A 21,840-nucleotide genomic window follows, 5' to 3' on the forward strand; every position below is an offset into this window, starting at 1 on the left:
GGGCCGCGTCTTTTGTTTTAAGGTGTGTCTCTTTTAGATGGCAGATGTATGGGTTTTGTTTTCTTATTCATGCAGCTACCCTGTGTCTTTTGATCAGATCATTTAATCCATTTACATTTAAGGTTATTATTGATATGTAGTTGTTTATTGCCATTTTATTCTTTAAAACTGTATTTCTCTTTTGCTGTATTCTTTTTCCCTTTTGATCTGTTTACAACAGGCCCCTTAGCATTTCTTGCAGCATTGGTTTGGTAGTAGTGAATTTTTGAGTTTTTTTTTGTCTGGAAAGCTTTTTATTTCTCCTTCAATTTTAAACGATAGCCTTGCTGAATAAAGTAGTCTTGGTTGTAGGCTCTTGTTCTGCATTACTTGGAATATTTCTTCCCATTCCCTTCTAGCCTCAAGTGTTTTTTTTTTTTTTTGTTTTTTTTTTGTATTTTTCTGAAGCTGGAAACGGGGAGAGACAGTCAGACAGACTCCCGCATGCGCCCGACCGGGATCCACCCGGCACGCCCACCAAGGGGCGATGCTCTGCCCACCAGGGGGCGATACTCTGCCCCTCCGGGGCGTCGCTCTGTTGTGACCAGAGCCACTCCAGCGCCTGGGGCAGAGGCCAAGGAGCCATCCCCAGTGCCCGGGCCATCCTTGCTCCAATGGAGCCTCGCTGCGGGAGGGGAAGAGAGAGACAGAGAGGAAGGAGAGGGGGAGGGGTGGAGAAGCAGATGGGCGCTTCTCCTGTGTGCCCTGGCCGGGAATCGAACCCGGGACTTCTGCACTCCAGGCCGACACTCTAACCTCAAACGTTTCTGTTGAGAAGTTGGAAGTCATCCTTATGGGGTTCCTTTGTCGGTTATAGCCTTTTTTTCTCTAGAAGGTTTTAATATAAATATTTACTCTTTATCACTTAGCTTTGGAACTTTAATTATGATGTGTATTGGTTTAGATTTCTTTGAGTTTCTCTTTAATGAAGTTCTCTGTGCTTCTTGAACTTGTGAGACATTTTCCTGCCTTAATTTAGGGAAGTTTTCAGCTATGATACATTTGAACAAAGTCTCTATCCCTTGTTTTTTCTTTTCTTCTTCAGGAACCCCTATGATGCGGATGTTATTTCTCTTCATGTTGTCACAGAGCTCTCTTAGAGTTTCCTTAGACTTTTTTGAGTCACTTTTTTCTGCTCCGTTTCCATGCCTTCATTTATCTTGTCCTCTAACTCACTGATTTGATTCTCAGCTTCATCCATTCTGTTTTTAATTCCTTCCATTGTGTTCTTCATTTCTGATATTGTATTTGTCATTTCTGACTGATTCTTTTTTATTATTTCAACGTCCTTTTTTATATTTGCTATCTATTTAGGTGTTCGTAATGACCATCTATTTTTGTTCTAAGATCTTTGAGCATACTAACAATTGTTATTTTAAACTCTGCATTTGGTAATTTGGTTATATCTGATACATTCAGGTCCTTTTCTGTGGATTTCTCTTGATTCATTTGTGTTTTATTTCTCTACCTTCTCATTTTGTCTGTATAAAAGAAGGTTTTGGCCACTGGAGTCCACTGGGTGTGGCCTCTGTGTTCCCTAGGTGTGGTCTGTCTGCAGGCCCACCACCCCCTCTGCTGCTGCTGCCTATGGTGTTTGGGTATGGGTGTTGTGGGTGCCAACCCACTGGGGCTGTGATCACGTGCTCAGTTGTACAAGCCTCGGTGGCCTCGGCCTTTGCCCTGACCCCGGGGTTGGGGTTATCCTCGGCCCTGAGGGCAGGGGTGAGCACCTTTGCTCAGCTGTGTGTGTCTGCCTGATTCCGGGCTTTTGCTCTGCCCCTGCAGGAATAGCCTGCTTGCAGGATGGCTGCAAGCCTTGACTCCACAGGCCGGGCGGGGCTGCGTTCCCATGCTCAGTTGTAGGACTCCACCTGTTCTGAGCTTTTGCTCCACTCCTGTGGGAAGAGTTAGCTCCCGTGTCAGGCCACTAGCCTCGGTTCTATGGGCGGGGTGAGGTTGCAATCCTGCGCCCTTGCTCAAGGGTGGGTCTCCGCCCCTTCCGGGGCTCCTACCCTTTCCCTGCAGGCTGGATTGCAGGCGGCCTGTGGCTGGGCTTGACTACTTTTGCGTGTCCCCTCATCCCCAGCTGGGCAAGACCGAGCCCATACCTGGGCCTCAGTTGTGGCCAGCCGGCTTCTGCCCTTGCTGACAGAACTGCGCTTCCACATCCCACAAGCCCTCAGCCGTGTGGGGGAGAGTGCTGCAGCTCAGACTCTAAGACTCAGTACTGTAATCCCGAAAGCTCCTTCCTTATAAGTGACTCTGCTCTGAATGCTGCGGGAGAGCTTGTTTGGCTGGTGCCCTGCTGCCCTTTGCTGGTATTGCTGTTTCCAGGGGAAATAAATATTCACTTCAGATTTGGGGAGTGACTCATCCCAGGGGTTAGGGTGGCTGTCTCTCAAAGTGTTTCTCTCTGTGCCTCCTATATCAGTGGTCCTCAAGCCCCGGGCCGTGGACTGGTACTGGTCCATGGGCCGTTTGGTACTGGTCCACAGAGAAAGAATAAATAACTTACATTATTTCCATTTTATTTATATTTAAGTCTGAACGATGTTTTGTTTTTAAAAAAATGACCAGATTCCCTCTGTTACATCCGCCTAAGACCTACTCTTGATGCTTGTCTCAGTCACGTGATACATTTATCCATTCCACCCCAAAGGCCGGTTGTGAAAATATTTTCTTTTTTTTTAATTTTCTTTTGTTTTTTGTTTTTCTTTTTGTATTTTTCTGAAGCTGGAAACGGGGAGAGACAGTCAAACAGACTCCCGCATGCGCCCGACCGGGATCCACCCGGCACGCCCACCAGGGGCGAAGCTCTGCCCACCAGGGGGCGATGCTCTGCCCCTCCGGGGCGTCACTCTGCCGCGACCAGAGCCACTCTAGTGCCTGGGGCAGAGGCCAAGGAGCCATCCCCAGCGCCCGGGCCATCTTTGCTCCAATGGAGCTTTGGCTGCGGGAGGGGAAGAGAGAGACAGAGAGGAAGGAGGGGGGAGGTGGAGAAGCAAATGAGCACCTCTCCTATGTGCCCTGGCCGGGAATCGAACCCGGATCCCCCGCACTCCAGGCCGACGCTCTACCGCTGAGCCAACTGGCCAGGACCTGTGAAAATATTTTCTGACATTAAACTGGTCCGTTGCCCAAAAAAGGTTGGGGACCACTGTCCTAGATTACACTCTCTTCCTGCTGCTCGGGTCTTCTCCTCTCTCTCCGTCCCCTGGAGCCCTGGGTGAGTGGTTGTGAGAGAGGTTTTCTGTGCGGTCCCTTTAAGAAGAATCCTGGGTCTGAGAAATCAGTTTCTTTCTCACAAACAGTATCCTGACTTGTTCCAGCTAAATACAGTCCATATGCCTCTTCTAAGCTCTGGGGCTGCAGGCTGGGGCTTTGTTCCTGGGGCTCAGGGACCTCCCCTCTCTTCTAAACTCAATTTCCGCCATGCGAGTCTCTCCCGGCTGCCCTTCGCTCCGAAGAGCTGGGCAGCCTTCTCTGTGTTTCCGCTTTTCCTACCAGTTTCAGTGTAGCTTTTCAGTGTTCCTTGGTTGAAGAGTCTTCTTAGTTTAGTCCAAAGTTGGTTTTTCCAGATGATGGTTCTTAAAATTAAGTTATAATCCACTTTGGTTCTGGGAGGTGGGAGTTGGTACGTCCGCCTACTCCATCGCCATCTTGTCGCCTCTGAACTTAGTTTTTGATGTACAATAGTGGGAAAACATTCTAAGTAGTTTGATTAACATCAAGCTCTTTTGCTCATGGTAGTATTTTCTCCTGGTTTTGGAGTCTGTAGGCATGGCTAATGTCAAAGCTCTATAGCCCAGTATCCCTTCTGATCTGTAGAGGAAGGCATTACCTTTTAAGCATTTAACCTTGATCAATTCTTCTCAATCATATTGCACATTTTTAAGTAGGGAAACTTCCTTTAAAAAGGCAAACTTCTTTTGTTTTGGCTTTTTATTTAACACAGGGCTGTGAACTCATCTAGTAGGTGGGGCCAATCAGGTAACACACTGGGTGAAGCAGGCCCGGTCGGAATTTGGACCAACGTGCAGGTGCAGGCCCGGCTCTAGGACAGCCAGTATTTACGTCCGTGTTGCTAGGGGAAAATATTGTACATCCCCAGTGTTGTCAGATCATCAGCATTTTCAAGAGAAGCTGGGAATTAGAATTTTTATGTGAAATCTATTTATTTTCAAAATAATGTTTTAAAATAACAGTGAGCGTTATTTCCAAATCTACGTTAGTTGGCTGGGTTTGGTCTATATAGTCAGTCTAGTTTTTATCCTCTGAAACAAAAGGGTGTCATAAACTTGGGGATTCTAGCTCCATCTTTGTCCAGATGATCTCTTGTCCATCCTGGGGCAGTTTGGACATTCAGTGGAGGCTGTCTGCACACCCAGAGGACTTCATTCCTGTCTGCTATTTTAGGAGTATTGTAGTATATATTTAGTTTTTAATCTGTCAGCAAATGCAAGAGTGCAATTCTAGGGCTTAACTACAAGTGATAAATCCATCTCAGGCGGTTGTTACCATTCGTTTCTCTGTTTTTTTCTTCCTTGAGTTTTTATTCTTTTTATCTCGACATATTTTCCTTTTATTTTAATTTTGTAAACTGCTTCATTTATTTTAGAAGTGTGTGGGTGTGTATGAGTCTAAAATATCTGTGTCATTCTGCTTGTTAGACACAGAGGGTGTTATTAAGTAACTTTCTTTTATAACTGCACTGATTTTTAATGACTGGCACGTAAATAATTTTCTGAGTAGCAACTAATTTTTTTGTCCATGTCTAAATAAGCAGTTGTTTTTTATGCCACACGGCCTTTTCCAGAAATGCCTCTGCTCCCTGCGTGGTGGGCATGGGTCCATGTGACTCTGCCTTTGTACTGGGAGGAGTTGGAGCAAGGGGAGCAAAGAGCAGCTGAGGGCGGAGCCTGGCAGAAGAAATGGATGGCTGCAAGAGGACTAAGTGGGACATACAATACAATAAATAATCAAACTTAGTGTGTGTGTGTGTATATATAAATGTTAATTCTCTAAGTCAGAAGTTCTCCAACTGGGATGATTTTACTAACCCAGTTTCTCCCTGCCATGGGGACATTTAGCAGAACTGGAGATGGGTTTTAAATTCAGTCCCTGGTGGAAGGATGCCAGTGCTCTGCTTGTTTGTACCTTCTCTAATTCCTCTGAGACAGAGGTTTTTTTTCTTCTTTTTTTATAACTGATCCTGTCGCCTCGTCTCATCCGTCTGTCATACCTCTACTCATCCTTCCAGATGAGTGGCAGGATCCCGGCCCCACTCCCCTGGCATTTTGTTGTGTTACTTAGCTTGCCATAGATAGCACTTCTATAGCTCTTTCTCTCCCACCAAGGACTGTGACTTTATTTACTTTCATCTTTCATTTCTGATGTAGATGTAATTCAGCAAATGACGAATGCATGAATCTGTTCAAGCTTCTCTTTGATTCTATTTCCTATGTCTTACTTACATTATCTACTGACTTAACAGAGACTTGGCTGTCGATTTTGATCTTATAATGAACTTACCAGAAGGGTTTGAGGAAATTAAGTTACAGAGGAGCACTGATATCAGGAAGCCAGGCACAAGTGAAAATGGCTTGTTCGTAGTAACCTTTCCTGGCTTGTTATCTTTTTCTCGTGAAGGATGAGGCAAAGCTCTCATGTCTCACAGCTGTTGAAACAGTGAGAAATGCATTCTAAAATTTGAACTTGGATAATGATTAAGCTTAAAACATACCCCCCACCTCCCGCGACCCCCTTAAAGATCAACATCATTACCTTGAACATGTTTGAGGACAGTTGCCTTGGACAGGGGCGGCTGAGGCAGTTGGAGGCCACGGAAGCAATCACCTACTTAACATGCGCTCGTCAGCCTTTGTGAAATGTCACCCCTGATGCTGGGTGCTTATCTTTTATGGAACAGCTTGCAAATCCTAATTGTTTTAAACTGGCTCTGAGGAAAAGAGACTTGAGAATCAATAAATTACAGCTCTCATACATACAAATGTGCATCATTATAATGAAGACAATCTGATGGCTTTTTAGGTCAAATAACAAAAGAGGTGGACTTGAGTTTGTGCAGACTCCCTGCCAGTCCCTTATTACAGGGCGGAATGCAGTTTTGCTCCCCGTGGTCACAGTGCAGGTTTGCACACGGCATTTGTTTCTGATGGATAGAGCCTCAGTGGGAGTGGGTTGATGAGGGTACATTGCTTGCTTTGGTGGGGGTGTGTCTTCTTTATAAGGTTCATTAAGGCAGAAGGAACAATATTTATGCCTTTAAATACTGATGTGCTAGGAACAGCTAAATAAACTCCTTTAAGAATTGTACCATCTGGTTTCACACCCAGAGCTTTTCTAAGCCTCTGGAGACTTTCCCCCAAGGTCACCTATCATTGTCCTCTCTAGTCTTGGAAAAAACTCAGTGTCTGAAAAGCAGACAGCATCAATATTACTGCTTTCTCATCAGTGAGATGTTTTGTTGTACCAGTAGGTGGTGGTAAGAGAATGTTTTCTGCTTTTTCTCCCATTGAAAGAATTGCCTTTCTCACCTTTAACCAGGATTTAGGTGATTCAGCTTTTTAAAATTGTTCTTTAGGAGTTCTTTAGTCATTCTTCAAATTTAGAGACTTTTTAAAAAAAAATTAACAAATATCTTATGTCTTATGATACTGAGAATGACTTTCTAATCCAAATAAGTTTCACCTTTTTTTTTCTTTTTGTATTTTTCTGAAGTGAGAAGTGGGGAGGCAGAGAGACAGACTCCTGCATGTGCCAGACAGGGATCCACCTGGCATGCCCACCAGGGGGTGATACTCTGCCCATCAGGGGTGTTGCTCCAGTGTAACCCAAGCCATTCTAGCGCCTGAGGCAGAGGGCATGGAGCCGTCCTCAGCACCTGGGCCAACTTTGCTCCAATAGAGCCTTGGCTGCGGGAGGGGAAGAGAGAGAGAAAAAGGAAAGGCGGAAGGTTGGAGAAGCAAATGGCCACTTCTCCTGTGTGCCCTGACCGGAATCAAACCTGGGACTCCTGCACGCCGGCTGACGCTTTACCGCTGAGCCAACTGGCCAGGGCCTAAAATTTCTCCTCTTGAATCTTTAAAAATAACAAAGATTTTCCTTGAGCAAACATAGATATTTTTCTCTTAGTCTTAATAATTCTTCTTTGGGCTTCAAATTGTAATTGTGATTAAATATCATTCATGAACCACTTTTTAATTTGTTTTCCAAAGCAGAATTTGGTTGTATAAGCAATGTCAGTACACAGTACACTTTCACATAGTCCTTCAACTTTCAAGTTCATTCCTGTCTTTTGACAATCTTACAAAGTGAGAATTATACATAATTTAAAAAAATGTTGTTTTAGCAGATAGACGCATGATGGTTTCTTTGGCCAGTTCCTACTCTTCTGTATGAAACCGAGATTGGCTTTGTGGTCCCATTTCTTTAGCTCATCACGAGGTGAGAACTAGTGATAGGGCTCTACCAACTTAGATGTCAGGGGACTAGAAAGTTCAGTTAAGAAGTTGTCAAGAAGGGAAAGGAAACCTCTACTAAGAAAAAATGAGTTCCGGATGAATAACTTTTACTTAAACACACATTCCAGTCTGTCACCCTGTTACTAATCTATCTCTGAAAGTCATCTTTATATTTTTCTTTTAAGTATACATTAGGTTTTTCTCTCTGACAATACTTTCATTGTAGAAATTTAAGGAGAGATAAGAATGTTTAAAAAAGTAGTAATTTGCTGTAAACTCTGGGTGGGAAATACACTTTTGATATACTTTTTTCCCCTTTGGTCATCGCCCTTTTCTGCTCCTCTAAATTGTATACTGGGAATTTATAGTCACATACAGACAATATATAATGCTTATTAAAATATCAGGATTCATACTTCTCCTCCTTACATTGCTATTACATGTCTTCAGAAAGAGTTTTTAATGTCTGTGTACTGTTTCAATATATGAATGTACTGTATTTTAACCATTCATTTTCTTATAATTTGAAATTCAGGTTGTTTTTCTTTTCCTTCTATTACAGCGGTTCTCAACCTGTGGGTCGCGACCCCAGCGGGGGTCGAACGACCAAAACACAGGGGTGGCCTAAAGCCATCGGAAAATACATATTTATTATACAATACATTTTTAAATAAAATATGTATTTTCCGATGGCTTTAAGCGACCCCTGTGTTTTGGTCGTTCGACCCCCGCTGGGGTCGCGACCCACAGGTTGAGAACCGCTGTTATAAATATGTATTTTCCGATGGCTTTAGGCCACCCCTGTGTTTTGGTCGTTCGACCCCCGCCGGGATCGCGACCCACAGGTTGAGAACCGCTGTTCTATTATAACTTCTCAGTCAGTATCCTTATATATACATTTTTGTATGTATTCCGGATGATTTTATTAGGTGAAGGTTTTGGAAGTGTAGTTACTTGGGTACAAACTGCTCTTGATGTGTATGGCTTGCAGACATTCGGACAAGTTGTATCAATTTATGCATTCCTACTAGGACAATATAGGAGTGCTCTTTCGCCTACAACCTGGCTAACCATAAACATTATTTAAAACTGTTTTTCAGCCACCGGCCTGCAGACTGGTTCACCAGAAATTTTGTGTTAGTCTATGAAAGAGTTAACCATCCTGATATTGTGTGAAGATTGTGCCTGTGATCTTAGTTGAATTCACTTATGCTCAGGGTAATTTCTGTCTTAATAATCCCAAGATAATTCTCCTATTTTCACCAGTCTCCAAGTGTAAAAGGTTGAGGACCACTGATTAAAAGGAGAGCAACTTAATGGGTGGAAAAGTATTTCATTGTTTAATTTGTAGTTTGTAGGTTATTAGGAAGAACATTTCTTCATGGCCATGTGTATTTGTTTACTTATGTGACCATTCTTAGTATGCTTTTATCAACCTGGAATGATTGTAACACTTTGGGTACAATTCTTTTTTTTTTTTTTGGAAATTTTTTTTCTTTCAATTGAATTTGTTGGGGTGACAATGGTTAGCACAATTATACAGGTTTCAGGTCTACACCTTATTGTGCGTTCACCTCCCCAAGTCAAGTCTACATTCATCACCATTTATCCCTGTACTCTCCTCCCCCTGGCGGTCACCACATTGTTGTCCGTGTGTGTGAGTAGTTCTTTTTGCTCTCTTGTTCTACCCCTCCCACTCGGCCCTCATCTCCCGCCCTGCTCTCTATGTATGAGTCTGTCTCTGTTTTGCATGTTAATTCATTTTGTTCATTAGATTCTGCATATGAGTGAAATCATATGGTACTTGTCTTTTATGGCTGAGTAGTATTCCATTTTGTAAATGTATGATAGCTTTTTTATCCAGTTGTCTTACTGGTGAGCACTTGGGCTGCTTCCAAGGCTTGCCTGTTGTAAATAATGCAGCAGTGAACATAGGGTGTATATATTCTTTTGTGTTAGTGTTTGGGTTTCTTTGGATAAATTCTCAGAACTGAAATCACTGGGTTGTAATGTAGTTCCATTGTTAATTTTTTTTTTTTTTTTGTATTTTTCTGAAGCTGGAAACGGGGAGAGACAGTCAGACAGACTCCTGCATGCGCCCGACTGGGATCCACCCGGCACGCGCACCAGGGGGCGATGCTCTGCCCCTCCGGGGCATCGCTCTGTCGTGACCAGAGCCACTCTAGCGCCTGGGGCAGAGGACAAGGAGTCATCCCCAGCGCCCAGGCCATCTTTGCTCCAATGGAGCCTCGGCTGCGGGAGGGGAAGAGAGAGACAGAGAGGAAGGAGAGGGGGAGGGGTGGAGAAGCAGATGGGCGCTTCTCCTGTGTGCCCTGGCCGGGAATCGAACCCAGGACTTCTGCACGCCAGGCCGACGCTCTACCACTGAGCCAACCGGCCAGGGCCCATTGTTAATTTTTTGAGGTCACTCTTCCATATTGCTTTCTACAGTGGTTGCACCAATCTGCGTGGGTATAATTTCTTTAGGGAGATTTTCTAGAGGCCTGGTCAATTTTCATTCATGCCACTGATATTAGGCTACACAGTACATTTTTTTTTTTTTACAAATTTTTAATTATAGTATAATACATTCTTAATGGTAAACAAGGTGGAAAATTGGCATTGACTGCTTTATTCATTTCTTTAGTCAGTTATATTAAGTGGCTCTCAGGAGCTATTTTTATGGCCCTCCATCCATTTTACTCTGGGTTCTGATTATGTGACAGGAGCCTCTTGACAACTCCAGTGGCCACTTGTTTCTCATTTGTTTCTTTCTCCCTCCATCAGCTGAGTCTGCGGAGTGGTACTGCTGGCTGGTTACAGGCTGGCATCTTTTGGTAAGGTTGGACCTCTGCCACCATAGCTGTCCTCTGCATTGTGACCCTTACAATCAGGCATTATTTCAGTTCGCTATGAGAGTGCTGTTTTACCCTTTGATTATCAGTGACAGTTGATGGAAGTGCTAAATTGTTTTAATCAAGGGTGAAAATTAATCTATTTTTTATCTTGTTTTATAATCAGATTCTTTACTTTCTTTTAGTTCAACATTTATAATACTTATGTAATTAAAATCCTTAGATGGTTGCTAATGTTTCATATGCTGTTAAAATCCAGCATACAAAATTCTTAGCTCTATCTCACCTTAAATCTTGATATTTCTACAGATGTTCCATCAGATGCAGGAGTTTGAATATCTTTTATTGCTCAAAGTAATTGAAGTTAATAGCTGAAGACTGTGTGTGTATTAGTGGAATCATGCTGGAAAGTGTGATTCTATCTTATTAAAGTATGTAATCTTTAGTGGGTATGATAGGTCATTTTTTGGTATTATGTGATAGTTAGACATAATTTAATGTTTTTAATTTTATTTAATGCTGCTAAGATTTTCTGTTTTAAAGTTAAATTCAGATATCCCACATCTCTACTTGTTAATATTTATCAATCGATTGTAATGTTTTTATCATTAAGAAAGACTGTGAAATACATATATTTGTGGTAAAAGTATGAAAATATGGAGAGATATACACAAAATCATGCTAGTAGTTAACCCTGGGGAGGTGGGGCAGGAATAGTATTGGGTGAAGGGTGGGAAGGTTATAGTATTCTAAATATTTTATTGAAAATATTAGAAGCAAACATATCAGAATGGGTAATGATAAGGTTAATAATTAAGAATATAGTCTTGCCCTGGCCGGTTGGCTCAGTGGTAGAGCGTCGGCCTGGCATGCAGAAGTCCCGGGTTCGATTCCCGGCCAGGGCACATAGGAGAAGCACCCATTTGCTTCTCCACTCCCCTCCCCCTCCTTCCTCTCTGTCTCTCTCTTCCCCTCCCGCAGCCAAGGCTCCATTGGAGCAAAGATGGCCCCGGCGCTGGGGATGGCTCCTTGGCCTCTGCCCCAGGCGCTAGAGTGGCTCTGGTTGCGGCAGAGCGATGCCCCAGAGGGGCAGAGCATCGCCCCCTGGTGGGCAGAGCGTCGCCCCTGGTGGGCATGCCGGGTGGATCCCGGTCGGGTGCATGCGGGAGTCTGTCTGACTGTCTCTCCCCGTTTCCAGCTTCAGAAAAAAAAAAAAAAAAAGAATATAGTCTTATAAAATAACATGACTAATAGAATAGAATAAGAATAGTAGAAATAAGAAGGAAGAAAAATAATATTTATTGTAGGTATAGATACATGCTTATTATATTTGCTATTATACATGCTTATTATATATACATGCTTATTATACATGCTTATTTTAAACATTTCTCTAAATCCTTAAAAACAACCATAAAATTATTAGTTGTAGTTATTCGTAGTCAAGTTGAAATTCAAGTTGTCTGCTTATGTTTCCTGATGTGGGAGGGAGCTACATCATGGGCATGGACTTATAGACGGGACAGGTGAGGCAGGAGCCAGAGGTGGGGGTGTGGTGGGAGGTTGAGAGGCTCTGGAGAGGAGGGGATGCATCTGACAGGTGTTCTCTAGACCAGGTGCAGTTAGTATGAAGAAGCTGGATCTTCCATTGGTTCTTTTATTGGTGCCACAAGGTCAGGCTGTATTTCACTTTGAAAAGCCAAAACTCACAGCAAGGTTCTTTGCTTGTTTATTTAGTTTTAGTTTATCTACTATTTCAGAAACACAGCTGCTTTCATTTAGTGCTCTAAGATCTATACGTATTTAGCAAAGTGCCTCTATCTTCCCTTTAGATACATGGTATGTATTTCCCTGATGCATTCAGAATAAAGATCCAAAAAGTCCAACATATTCAGGGGTCTCCAAACTTTTTACACAGGGGGCCAGTTCACTGTCCCTCAGACCATTGGAGGGCTGCCAAATACAGTGGTCCTCTCACTGACCACCAATAAAAGAGGTGCCCCTTCCAGAAGTGCAGTGGGGGCTGGATAAATGGCCTCAGGGGGCCGCATTGCGGCCCGCGGGCCGTAGTTTGGGGACGCCTGTCTAGATCATTAAAGAAAGGTTTTATCACACTGGATTTACTAAGACTGAAAAAAATGGCCATACAGATTTTAGGAAAAGTATAACAATTAGTGGTAAAGGTTACGTTAACCCTCCATTAAACAGAAAATAGAGAATGCTCAGTACACTTTCACTTTGACCAATTGAGTTGTCTCTGATACTTCTATGTTCTAAATACATTTTGTTTCTTCAACTTCTATAAAAGGTTTTCTGAAACTTTTGAGATTGTCTTGAATGAACTGATTTTCTTTTTCATTAAATAGAAAGTTGAGGTAAGGGTGGGAAAACAGAATATATAGAGAACTGTTTACTGATGAAATTAGGATACTGGACTTTCTAATTTGGTAGAGATGTTGATGGGACCATCTTTCCATGTAGTTGTTATTACAGAGTTTGTACCTTTGTTATAGTATTTGTTTAATTCTATATTTTAAATTAAGGTGCATGAGAGTATTCACTATACACTGGGATTCTCTTATTTTAGGTCATTCTCTGTGCGTTGGATCTTTGTTTAAAGATACATATGTTCTTATAGCTCAGTAGAATGGACCTCAGACTAATACTGAGACCCACAGGTCCTAGAAAATCCCTTTCTGTTTATTGTAGAGATGCAGACTACCTGTCCTATTTACTTAATAGGATTAAGTGAGGTACTTACTGTACGTGAAGCTTGTAAAATTTAGGAACATTGCACAACACTAAGGGATTTTTATTATTTGGAGTTGTAAACATGACTGGAAGAATTTAAGGAATTGCTCTTTTAAAGCAGAAAAAACAAAGGAGGAAGAATTACATGGGGAAGTGACTTATATTTTCAAATTGCATGTGTTGATATTATGTTAAGCCAAAGGACTAATGTAATAAGTAAGAAACATCAAAAAGTAAATATACTACTCACAAAAATTAGGGGTGAATTAAAAATGAATATGAAGCTATAAAATATCCCCTAATTTTTGTGAGCGGTATAGTGAATTTCTCATTCCCATGCTCTTCCGCACTTGCGTGACCGTACCCTGGGTTTATTTTTAAGGACTTGTGTACACCAATGGCAGAGTCCTCCAGCGATTCAGAGTACTTCCGCTCTCGTGACCGACTGAGTCGATGGGCTGCCAGGTCAGTACACCGGGAAATCCGAAGTCGCCCTGTGGTGGATGTCACCGAGAAGGTCAACGCTCTAACAAGTACCTTACAGGTTCGTTTAACCATGGTGGCAGTAAATCAATTTTAAATAGTTTAAGCTGACTAATAGTTTCGGTCAATGTATTGGTTTTTTTGCTACCATAACAATTGACCACAAAACTAATATCTTCAATAACAGAAACTTATTTTCTTTTAGTTCGGTAGGTCAGAATCTGACACTAGTCTCATTAGACAAAAATTAGGGTGTTGGTGGGGCTGAGCTCCTTTCTGGAGGCTCTAGGGAGCCAGCTGTTGCCTAGCCTTTCCCACATTCTTGTCTGTGGCCCCCTCATCTTCAAAACCAGCAGGGCTGGGCCGCATTCTTCTCGTATTGCCTCACTCTCACTGCTTCTGCTTCCCTCTTCTACTTTTAAGGGCACTTGTGGTTACATTGAGTGTTTGTAATAATCCGGGATAATCCCTCATCTCTAAATCCTTGATTTAATCATATCTGCAAAATTTCTTTTGCTATGTAAGGTTCTAGGGATTAGGGATTGAACATCATTGGGGGCCATTGTTCTGCTTACCACGGTCAGTAAGGATATTTAAAATACATGGAAGGTTGTGGAAAGTGTTTTAGGATACAGCACTATTTCCAAATAATATATTGTAGGAGTGAAACCATTAGGCTTTACTATCGTTAGTTTCCTGTGGACCTGTGCCTTTAGAGAAGAAGCTCATATTTTGGCTTGGTAGATTATTCATGAATGAATAATAGCGAGCTGCCATTTTGATTTAGAGGCTAATCGCGGACAGTGTTTGGAAGTTGGGGTGGGGGCAGTTTGCACCCTTCCGTGGAAGGGGGGCCTGGAGCAGAGGTGGGGCAGGCAGCACAGGCCCAGTGGGAAAAAGAAATCTCAGAAATAGAATTTTTTCCTTACCCATTAATACTTTATCTTTGCTTTGCATGGATTTTGGCTTTTTATTGCTTTGGGTTAGTATGCTTAGATAAAAAGAAGCTAATTTCTAGTGGAGAGGCTGTTATTTGATTTGATTTTTCTTTTTAAACTTATTGAAACTAATATAACAATGGATTTAGGAGTACAAATTCCTGCACTTCCTACCATGAGACACGGTAGTAAGTATTTTTGAAAGCAGTATTAATCTCTTTGGTGAAACCTAGCATATTTAGGTGGAAACCATTTTTGTTTTGAATAGAACTAAATTTGTTGTTTATAGCTTAAGGTTAAAGGATACCTCTTTTCCCCTCAATTAAGTTCTGAGATAAAGTCATAATTGAAATAAGTGGATCCCAATGATTTACTTCTCATGTACATAGTCTACTAAATTTGTTCTTTTAGGATTCTTTTTCATAAAAAGGGTAAGAATTAGTTGAGGAGCATAAATTGATAATGAGGATTTTTTTCAGTTTTTTAAAGGTCTTGCTGCCAACTTCTTATGGAAACCTTGGATAAGGATTTAAATTCTGTGCTTCAGATTTTACACAACTGAATTACAGTTGGATTTTAATTTCTTTCTCCGTTGTGTTAATACGATTTATTTGATATGTATGAAGTATATTGATATCCACTTCACTACGATATAAATTGTACCTTTTACAAATGCTTGCTTTCACTGTTTGACATACTACTAAGACTGACTGGGAAAGACACTGTTTGGAACAATTGATAAAGTCCATTTTCTTTCTCAAGGACACCAGTCGAGACTTGCGACAAGTGGACCGGATGCTTGGACAGTATCGAGACTATAGTAACGGCCAGGCAGGTGCTGTAGAACACGTAAGAACGTTTCCATGGTTCTGTTTTCTCTTACTGGCTTGGAAGTGCAGGGTTGAGGATTACGGATGTGAGCTACAGGAGCTAGTCATTTGAACAGCTTGAACTTTTAGACCCGCCACTCTTTTGTAGCTTAAATTTAGGTCAGCTTGTCAGCTGCATTGCCAACCAGCTTATATCAATAAGAGTCTATTGAATTTGAAAGCTTAAGTCAGAGGGGGAAGAACTCAGGACATGAATTAAATGGAAACTTACTAAATTTGGGCTACGGAGACCTCTCGTGAGGAGTTAAGAATTTTAAGCACAGTTTATTTTAAAGAAATACATGCTCATTGTTTAAATAAATAATAAAACTCCTATCTTGTAGCCCTTCTGAGTCCCTGCTCCAAAGAGGTAACAGTTTTGACAGTTTCTTGTATATCTTTCCAGATATTTTCTATGCATGTATAAGCTTACATGTGATTGCTTTAAAAACTGGGATCATATAGAATGTTATGCAACCTGATTTATTTAGTAATCTGTGTTTATATTATTTTTCACATATTTCATTCTTTTGAATAGTTACACAGTGCTCCATAGTATAGACATATCCATTATTATTATTATTTTTGGTAGTGTTGTAAATAATGCAGCAATGACCATAATGGTACACATGTTTTTCTGCAATCATGTGTGATTCCTGGGAGCAGAGTTACTGGGTTAAAGGATATGTGTACCGGCCTGACCTGTGGTGGCGCAGTGGAAAAAGTGTTGACCTGGAACTCTGAGGTCGCCGGTTCAAAACCCTGGCTTGCCTGGTCAAGGCACATATGGGAGTTGATTCTTCTTGCTCCTCCCCACCTTCTCTCTCTCTCTTCTCTTTCTCTCTCTCTTCTCTTTTTCTCTCTCTCTTTTCTCTCTAAAATGAATAAAGTCTTAAATTTTTAAAAAAAATAATAAAGGGTATGTGTACTTACAGTTTCCTAGATATTTCACAATTGCCCTCTTAAGGATGGGCCAGTTTGTACTTCACCTGGGGATGGAAGAAGGAAACATACTCTAGAATTCTGGAATAAAAGGAATGTTTTTTATTAATATCTTGTTGATTCAATCTCTGTTATTTCCTTCTTTTGAAACTTTTTAATTTGTCTGCAATCTCTTGGAAATCCAATTAAATTTATTTCTTCATATTTCCAATTATGAATATATACTTTAATAAGACTAGTATAATATTTGTACTATAATGATTGTTTTAAACATATCTGTGCTGTGCTGAATTGTCACATAACTTTCAAGTTATAGTTATAGTTGATGATTTCTTATTTTCTTTTTACAAAAGAGAAGTAGAGTTATCATTATTTGCTTGTAATTGGAAACTAATTGCTTGTACACAGGGAAATGTATCTTCTGTTATAAGGTTTTCTATTACTTCCATTTAGAAAATAAACTTGGACTTTTTTCATCTAAAAGATTTTTATGAGTTATGATGTATTTGACAGATGGAGCTATAGATCTTTTATGTCTGGGTAGCCCATGAAGTGCCGTAGATTAAACTACCTTATTATTAATGGGAGTTAATACTTTGCTTTTTAATTTATTATTGAAAAATTAAAAACACTGACTACCAGCAGAGAACAATTCTACTTTGTCATGTTAAATTTTAGATACTTACTCATGGTAGCAAATTTTCTTTGAATTTATAATTGGGAAATGAAATTATATAGTAGAGAAACTTCTGTACAGATAAGCATTTAAAACATAAAATGTGTTCTACTTTGGCAGTAAGACTTTGTGGTAGACCTAGAGTTGAATAATGCTGAACTCTGAGGGAGTGCTTTTATATATGGGAAGTGTAATACATTCAACAGGTAATTATTTCCATCTGAGTTGAAAGTATATAGATTGCAAAGCCCTTGTATAAAACGTAAGACACAGGAGAGCAAGTCTTCCTTTGGCTTCAGACTATTTCTTAGTCTGGTCTAGAGGCTCCTCCTTACTTTCTCCAAATTCTTGTCCTATTAAAACGCTTGGTTCTCAGTGATTTTTTTCCCTCCAGCATACTGGAGGAGTAATGTCACTCATTGCCTTATAGTCTACTCACTTGATAGAGCAGAGACCTTCACCCTGCTACCTATAAGTTACCCCGGGGAGCACCTGCCATAACTGATGGGAAGATGCACAACTCAGAGAGAGTATTTCTCCCAGCGGGCGATTCTGATGGGCTCCTCAATGGAACCTGTATTCTCAGCATTAAAATGTTTACTGCTATGGACTATATTCTACCTAAGAATGAGTATATGTAATGTGCCAAGTATCATGTGAATTATCACCTATTTGTAATCTTGAAGTCCTTTAGGTATATGGTGGTATTCTCCATTTTTAACTCTTCTTTTAATCAGTGTGTGACCTGTTTAAGGAGGAACCCTGGAGATTGACTTTCTTATTTCTGAGACTATGTTACAACTCATACAATTCCACTTGTTGCGAAACCTACTATATTAAAAAACTCTGGAACAGTTTAATCTGGTTTAACCAGTGTCCAACTGTTAAAATTTTTCTCCATGCTAAATATCTATTGCCTCATTGAAATCAGCATTTCTTTTTTAAAATATAAGAGATTTCCTAGAAAATGAAATCAACTCTTTTGCTCTAGGGAAGACAAGAGCTTTTTATTATTAATTTAGATTTTATGAATAATTCTATTGCTAAACTTCAGGAAATGGATGTTTTATATATACATTTGAATATTTATTTTATTGAGGCTTAATTTTGTGAGCATACTTTGCCAGCTGGTGAGGGGGGAAATGTAAGTAATCAATTCGGTGTTTTCCTCTGAGATGATCTCCCCTAACGAGAGAACTATGAGAATGATTGCTGTTGGTTTTGTAAGGCCTAAGGGTCAAGCGTCACGTTTGGCCATCTTTCTGATGACTTTTCCTTGAAATGTACATAATTTCACCATTGTTTCCTTGAGTCTTTATAACCTCCAACCTAAATGTAATTCTTTTCTTATGATACGTGAAGCCTTCTGTATGAGGAGTTGAGCAGTGTTCAAGGATCAGCAATGGAGTCAGTGGTGTTTTGTAGAGACCCAGCACCTGTGTTTTATAGTCTCTTTGGGAATTTCTCCGTAAACTTACTATCAATATATGGCGCTTTTTTTTTATATCAACTCATTTAATTCTCTCAACAATTCTATTAGGTAGATACTATTTTTTTTTTCATTAACAAAATAAAGAACTGCAGCACAGAATGGTCACTAACTCGCCCACGGTCTCCCAGCTAGTCGTGACAGAGCCAAGGAAAAGATGTCCTAAAACCCAGCGTCAGGATTCATTTGCATCACTTACCTCGTGGTTGCTCACGTTTTTGTGATGTTGCGAATTTATATTTCTGAAAATTGGGACTTTGCATTCAAAGTTGGCAGGATTGTATAATTTACATTGATAAACTAGATTTTGGAGATTATCTTAACTGATTGAAAAACAGAAGCCTATTGTCACACAAGTCATTAATATTATAGCTGGTACTATGTCAATAGTTAGAGTTAGATGGAACAAATACAGAAATAGAATTGGGAAGAAGTCTGGTTCTGAGCTAGGATTGGCATTGATAGATTGTCAAGGTTGACAGTTTTGACTGCCATTAGGCAATACGGTGGATCCTGCAACTTACGTACACTAGCATTGATCTTCGCCTTCTTCCTAAGTAACAACCATTGATTTTCTACTTCCTTGAAGTGCTTCCAGCCAATGAGCCATATTTAGTTGAATAGTATAATTAAGGTCTTTGGGCTCCTTGAACTTCATGACCTTAAGAAAGTGTCATTCTGTGTTATTTCTTATTTTGTATATTTCTTAAGCAGTCTGAGAATGTTTGAGTCTAAGAGGACCTGTGGGGAAAGTTTTATTTGAAAACTTATTTTGAACATTTGGAGCACATTATACTCTAGTGTTAAATAGTGCAATTGGTAGCTAAGTGTTTAGAATATATCTAAAACTTTGTGTTCCTATTCATGAGACAACAAGGCCTGTTTTTGTGTTAATGCTATAAAAATGGAATGCACTCCAGAAAGAATATTCTACATAAAAAGTTAATACTTTCTGCAGGGGAAATATGGACTGCATCTAATGAGTCTAAAGTTGTTAATATTGGGTATAAAAGAAAAATACAGTTCCCTTGATTCAAATCAGCTGATTTATTCATATTTTAAGGTAAAGATTGTTTAAAATATAGTAATTTCAAATTAGACCTTAGAGGCTTGCATTAATAGGTAATTTTTCTTCTAATTAAGTGCTCCGATTAAAATTTCCCTTTGGGAGTAATAGGATGTTACCATCTGGCACATGAACTTTGGATGAATTTAAATGTTAAATAATAAATTCCAGGTGTTTCTTCTATCTATTCAGTAGGTTTCAGTTGTCAAATGTATGTAGTGACACCCCAGAAAAATAATGTTGATGGTTTAGAGTTGGGCACAAGCCACTTGTAATATCTCAAAGCTAAAGGTATCTGATGCCGCTTTCTCTTTGGCTGAACTTTACTAATTGTCCTGAAAGTGAGACTTGGTCAGTCTTTTAATAACTGTAACGTTAAGTAGTAACAGTCTATGGGTAAGAAATTATGATCAAAGAAATTCGGCTGGCTTCTTTTTGTAAGTATATTTCAGATCTTAGCAATGAGGTTCTTAGAGTTTTATGTTTAAAATTTTATTACCAAGTCTCATGAAACTACTGGACAGGAGAATAATTTTCACAGAATTTTGCTTTGAGTCTAGTGGAAAATTGTAGATTCTGGAATCAGACATCAAAACAAGTCCTGGTTTTTCTGCTAGAAACAATTCAGTAGCTTTGGGCAAGTAGAAACCTTTCTGAACTTGAATTTCATTATCTGAAAAAAGGAACATAATCATATAACCTTCATTATTACATTTATTGAAGTAGCCACACTGTTTTAGACACTTGTTAAACCTTTAAGTTCTTGTTATTTTTTTAATCCATCAAATAATTCCTCTACCCTCTAGCATTTGCTATGTTAACATAGTACTTGGTATATTATAGGCATTTAGTGCATGTTATTTTCTATCCTTTAATTCATTGGATCTAACTTCAGTTTCATGAGGGTATCACTGTGACTATAAACACCCTTAATGCGTCGCACCATTCACTGTGATATGTGTATTTTAAAATATTTTGATATCAAAGTATATGCTAAATTAGATAGCATACATAAAATTGCTTTTTCCTCCTCTACATTCATGAGTAAATTGTCTGCCCACCCAGAATACAATAATGTATTAGTAAGAGTGCCTTCCATTTTCATGAATGCTCATTTATTGACATTCAAAATATTATGTGGAAATATTTTGAAAATTCTTTAAAAGTTATGGTTAGAATGTAATATATGGTTTTAAATATTTGGGTTTTCTTTTAAAAATAAAATAGTGACATAAATAAAAATATCACTTGGAAGGGAATTTTTAAACTTCAAGAATATTATTATGGGCTTATGTTTTCATAAATCAGCATATGGAGAGAGGTTAGACATAGTGGCCAGAACTAATTAAGTTTTGGTAAATAAAATAGCAGCAACCATTTAAAAAAATACATTTTAACAACAGATGGTGGAACCAGAAAAGTGTGCAAACTATAAATTTGCACTATTGTTTAATTTTATAAAACTCCTCTCCCCTTCCTTTATTTCCTCCTCCTCCTCAACTTCCTTTTTGTTTTATGGTAGAAAATAAATAGATTGTAAGGAACCAAACTAGAGCTGTTAAGATGAGCTCTGCAAGCAATCTATTTTTCAGATTGTGCATGATCAGCCTTGGCATTCTATAGAGAAATAGGCAGCAAAGGAGAGCCAAGCATAGGGCGCTTAACAATCAAAGTGCCTGTGGATGACAGACAGTATTTCTGGATAATTTTTTTTTCTTTTCCTTTCTTCCAAGTGAAAGGAGGGGAGACAGAGAAACTTCTGTATGTGCCCCAACTGGGATCTACCTGGCAACCCCCATCTGGGGCCATGCTTGCAACCAAGCTATTAGCACCCGAGGCATAGGCTCCACAGAGCCATCCCCAGCACCTGGGACTGATGTGCCAACCAATCAAGCCATGGCTGTGGAAGGGGCAGAGAGAGAGAGAGAGAGAGAGAGAGAGAGAGGGAGGGGAAGGGGTGGAGAAGCAATGGTTGCTTCTCCTGTGTGCCCCGACCAGGAATCGAACCTGGGGTGTCCACATGCTGTACTGATGCTCTACCACTGAGCCAACCAGCCAGGGCCTGGACAAATTTTTAAAATGACGGCCTCCATTTTTTCTGTGGATTTTGCTAAGCTGACTCCTAACATTTATACAATGATATACTTTGAATTATTTTTGGTCAACATTATAGATTCTAAACTTATAAAGTGTACTATGCCTTTGGTCACCCATGCTGTATACATTGTGATACTTACTAAATGCTGAC

At 40.0% G+C, this 21,840-nt stretch overlaps 1 protein-coding gene across 4 annotated transcripts in view; it reads left to right on the plus strand.

The window, feature by feature from the left end:
• Positions 1-21,840, plus strand: part of CEP128 (centrosomal protein 128) — a 412,477-nt gene that overhangs the window by 18,431 nt on the left and 372,206 nt on the right. For 2 of the 4 annotated variants that reach the window (XM_066342939.1, XM_066342940.1), the window contains exons 3-4: positions 13,512-13,673; positions 15,313-15,399. In XM_066342939.1, coding sequence (XP_066199036.1) covers positions 13,527-13,673; positions 15,313-15,399 — 234 coding nt within the window. In that variant the 5' untranslated portion in view covers positions 13,512-13,526. The remainder of the gene's footprint in view (positions 1-13,511; positions 13,674-15,312; positions 15,400-21,840) is intronic. The other 2 variants (XM_066342942.1, XM_066342941.1) reach the window with 2 other exon arrangements.

Source organism: Saccopteryx leptura, chromosome 6 (genome assembly GCF_036850995.1).
Source record: "Saccopteryx leptura isolate mSacLep1 chromosome 6, mSacLep1_pri_phased_curated, whole genome shotgun sequence".
NCBI lineage: Eukaryota > Metazoa > Chordata > Mammalia > Chiroptera > Emballonuridae > Saccopteryx > Saccopteryx leptura.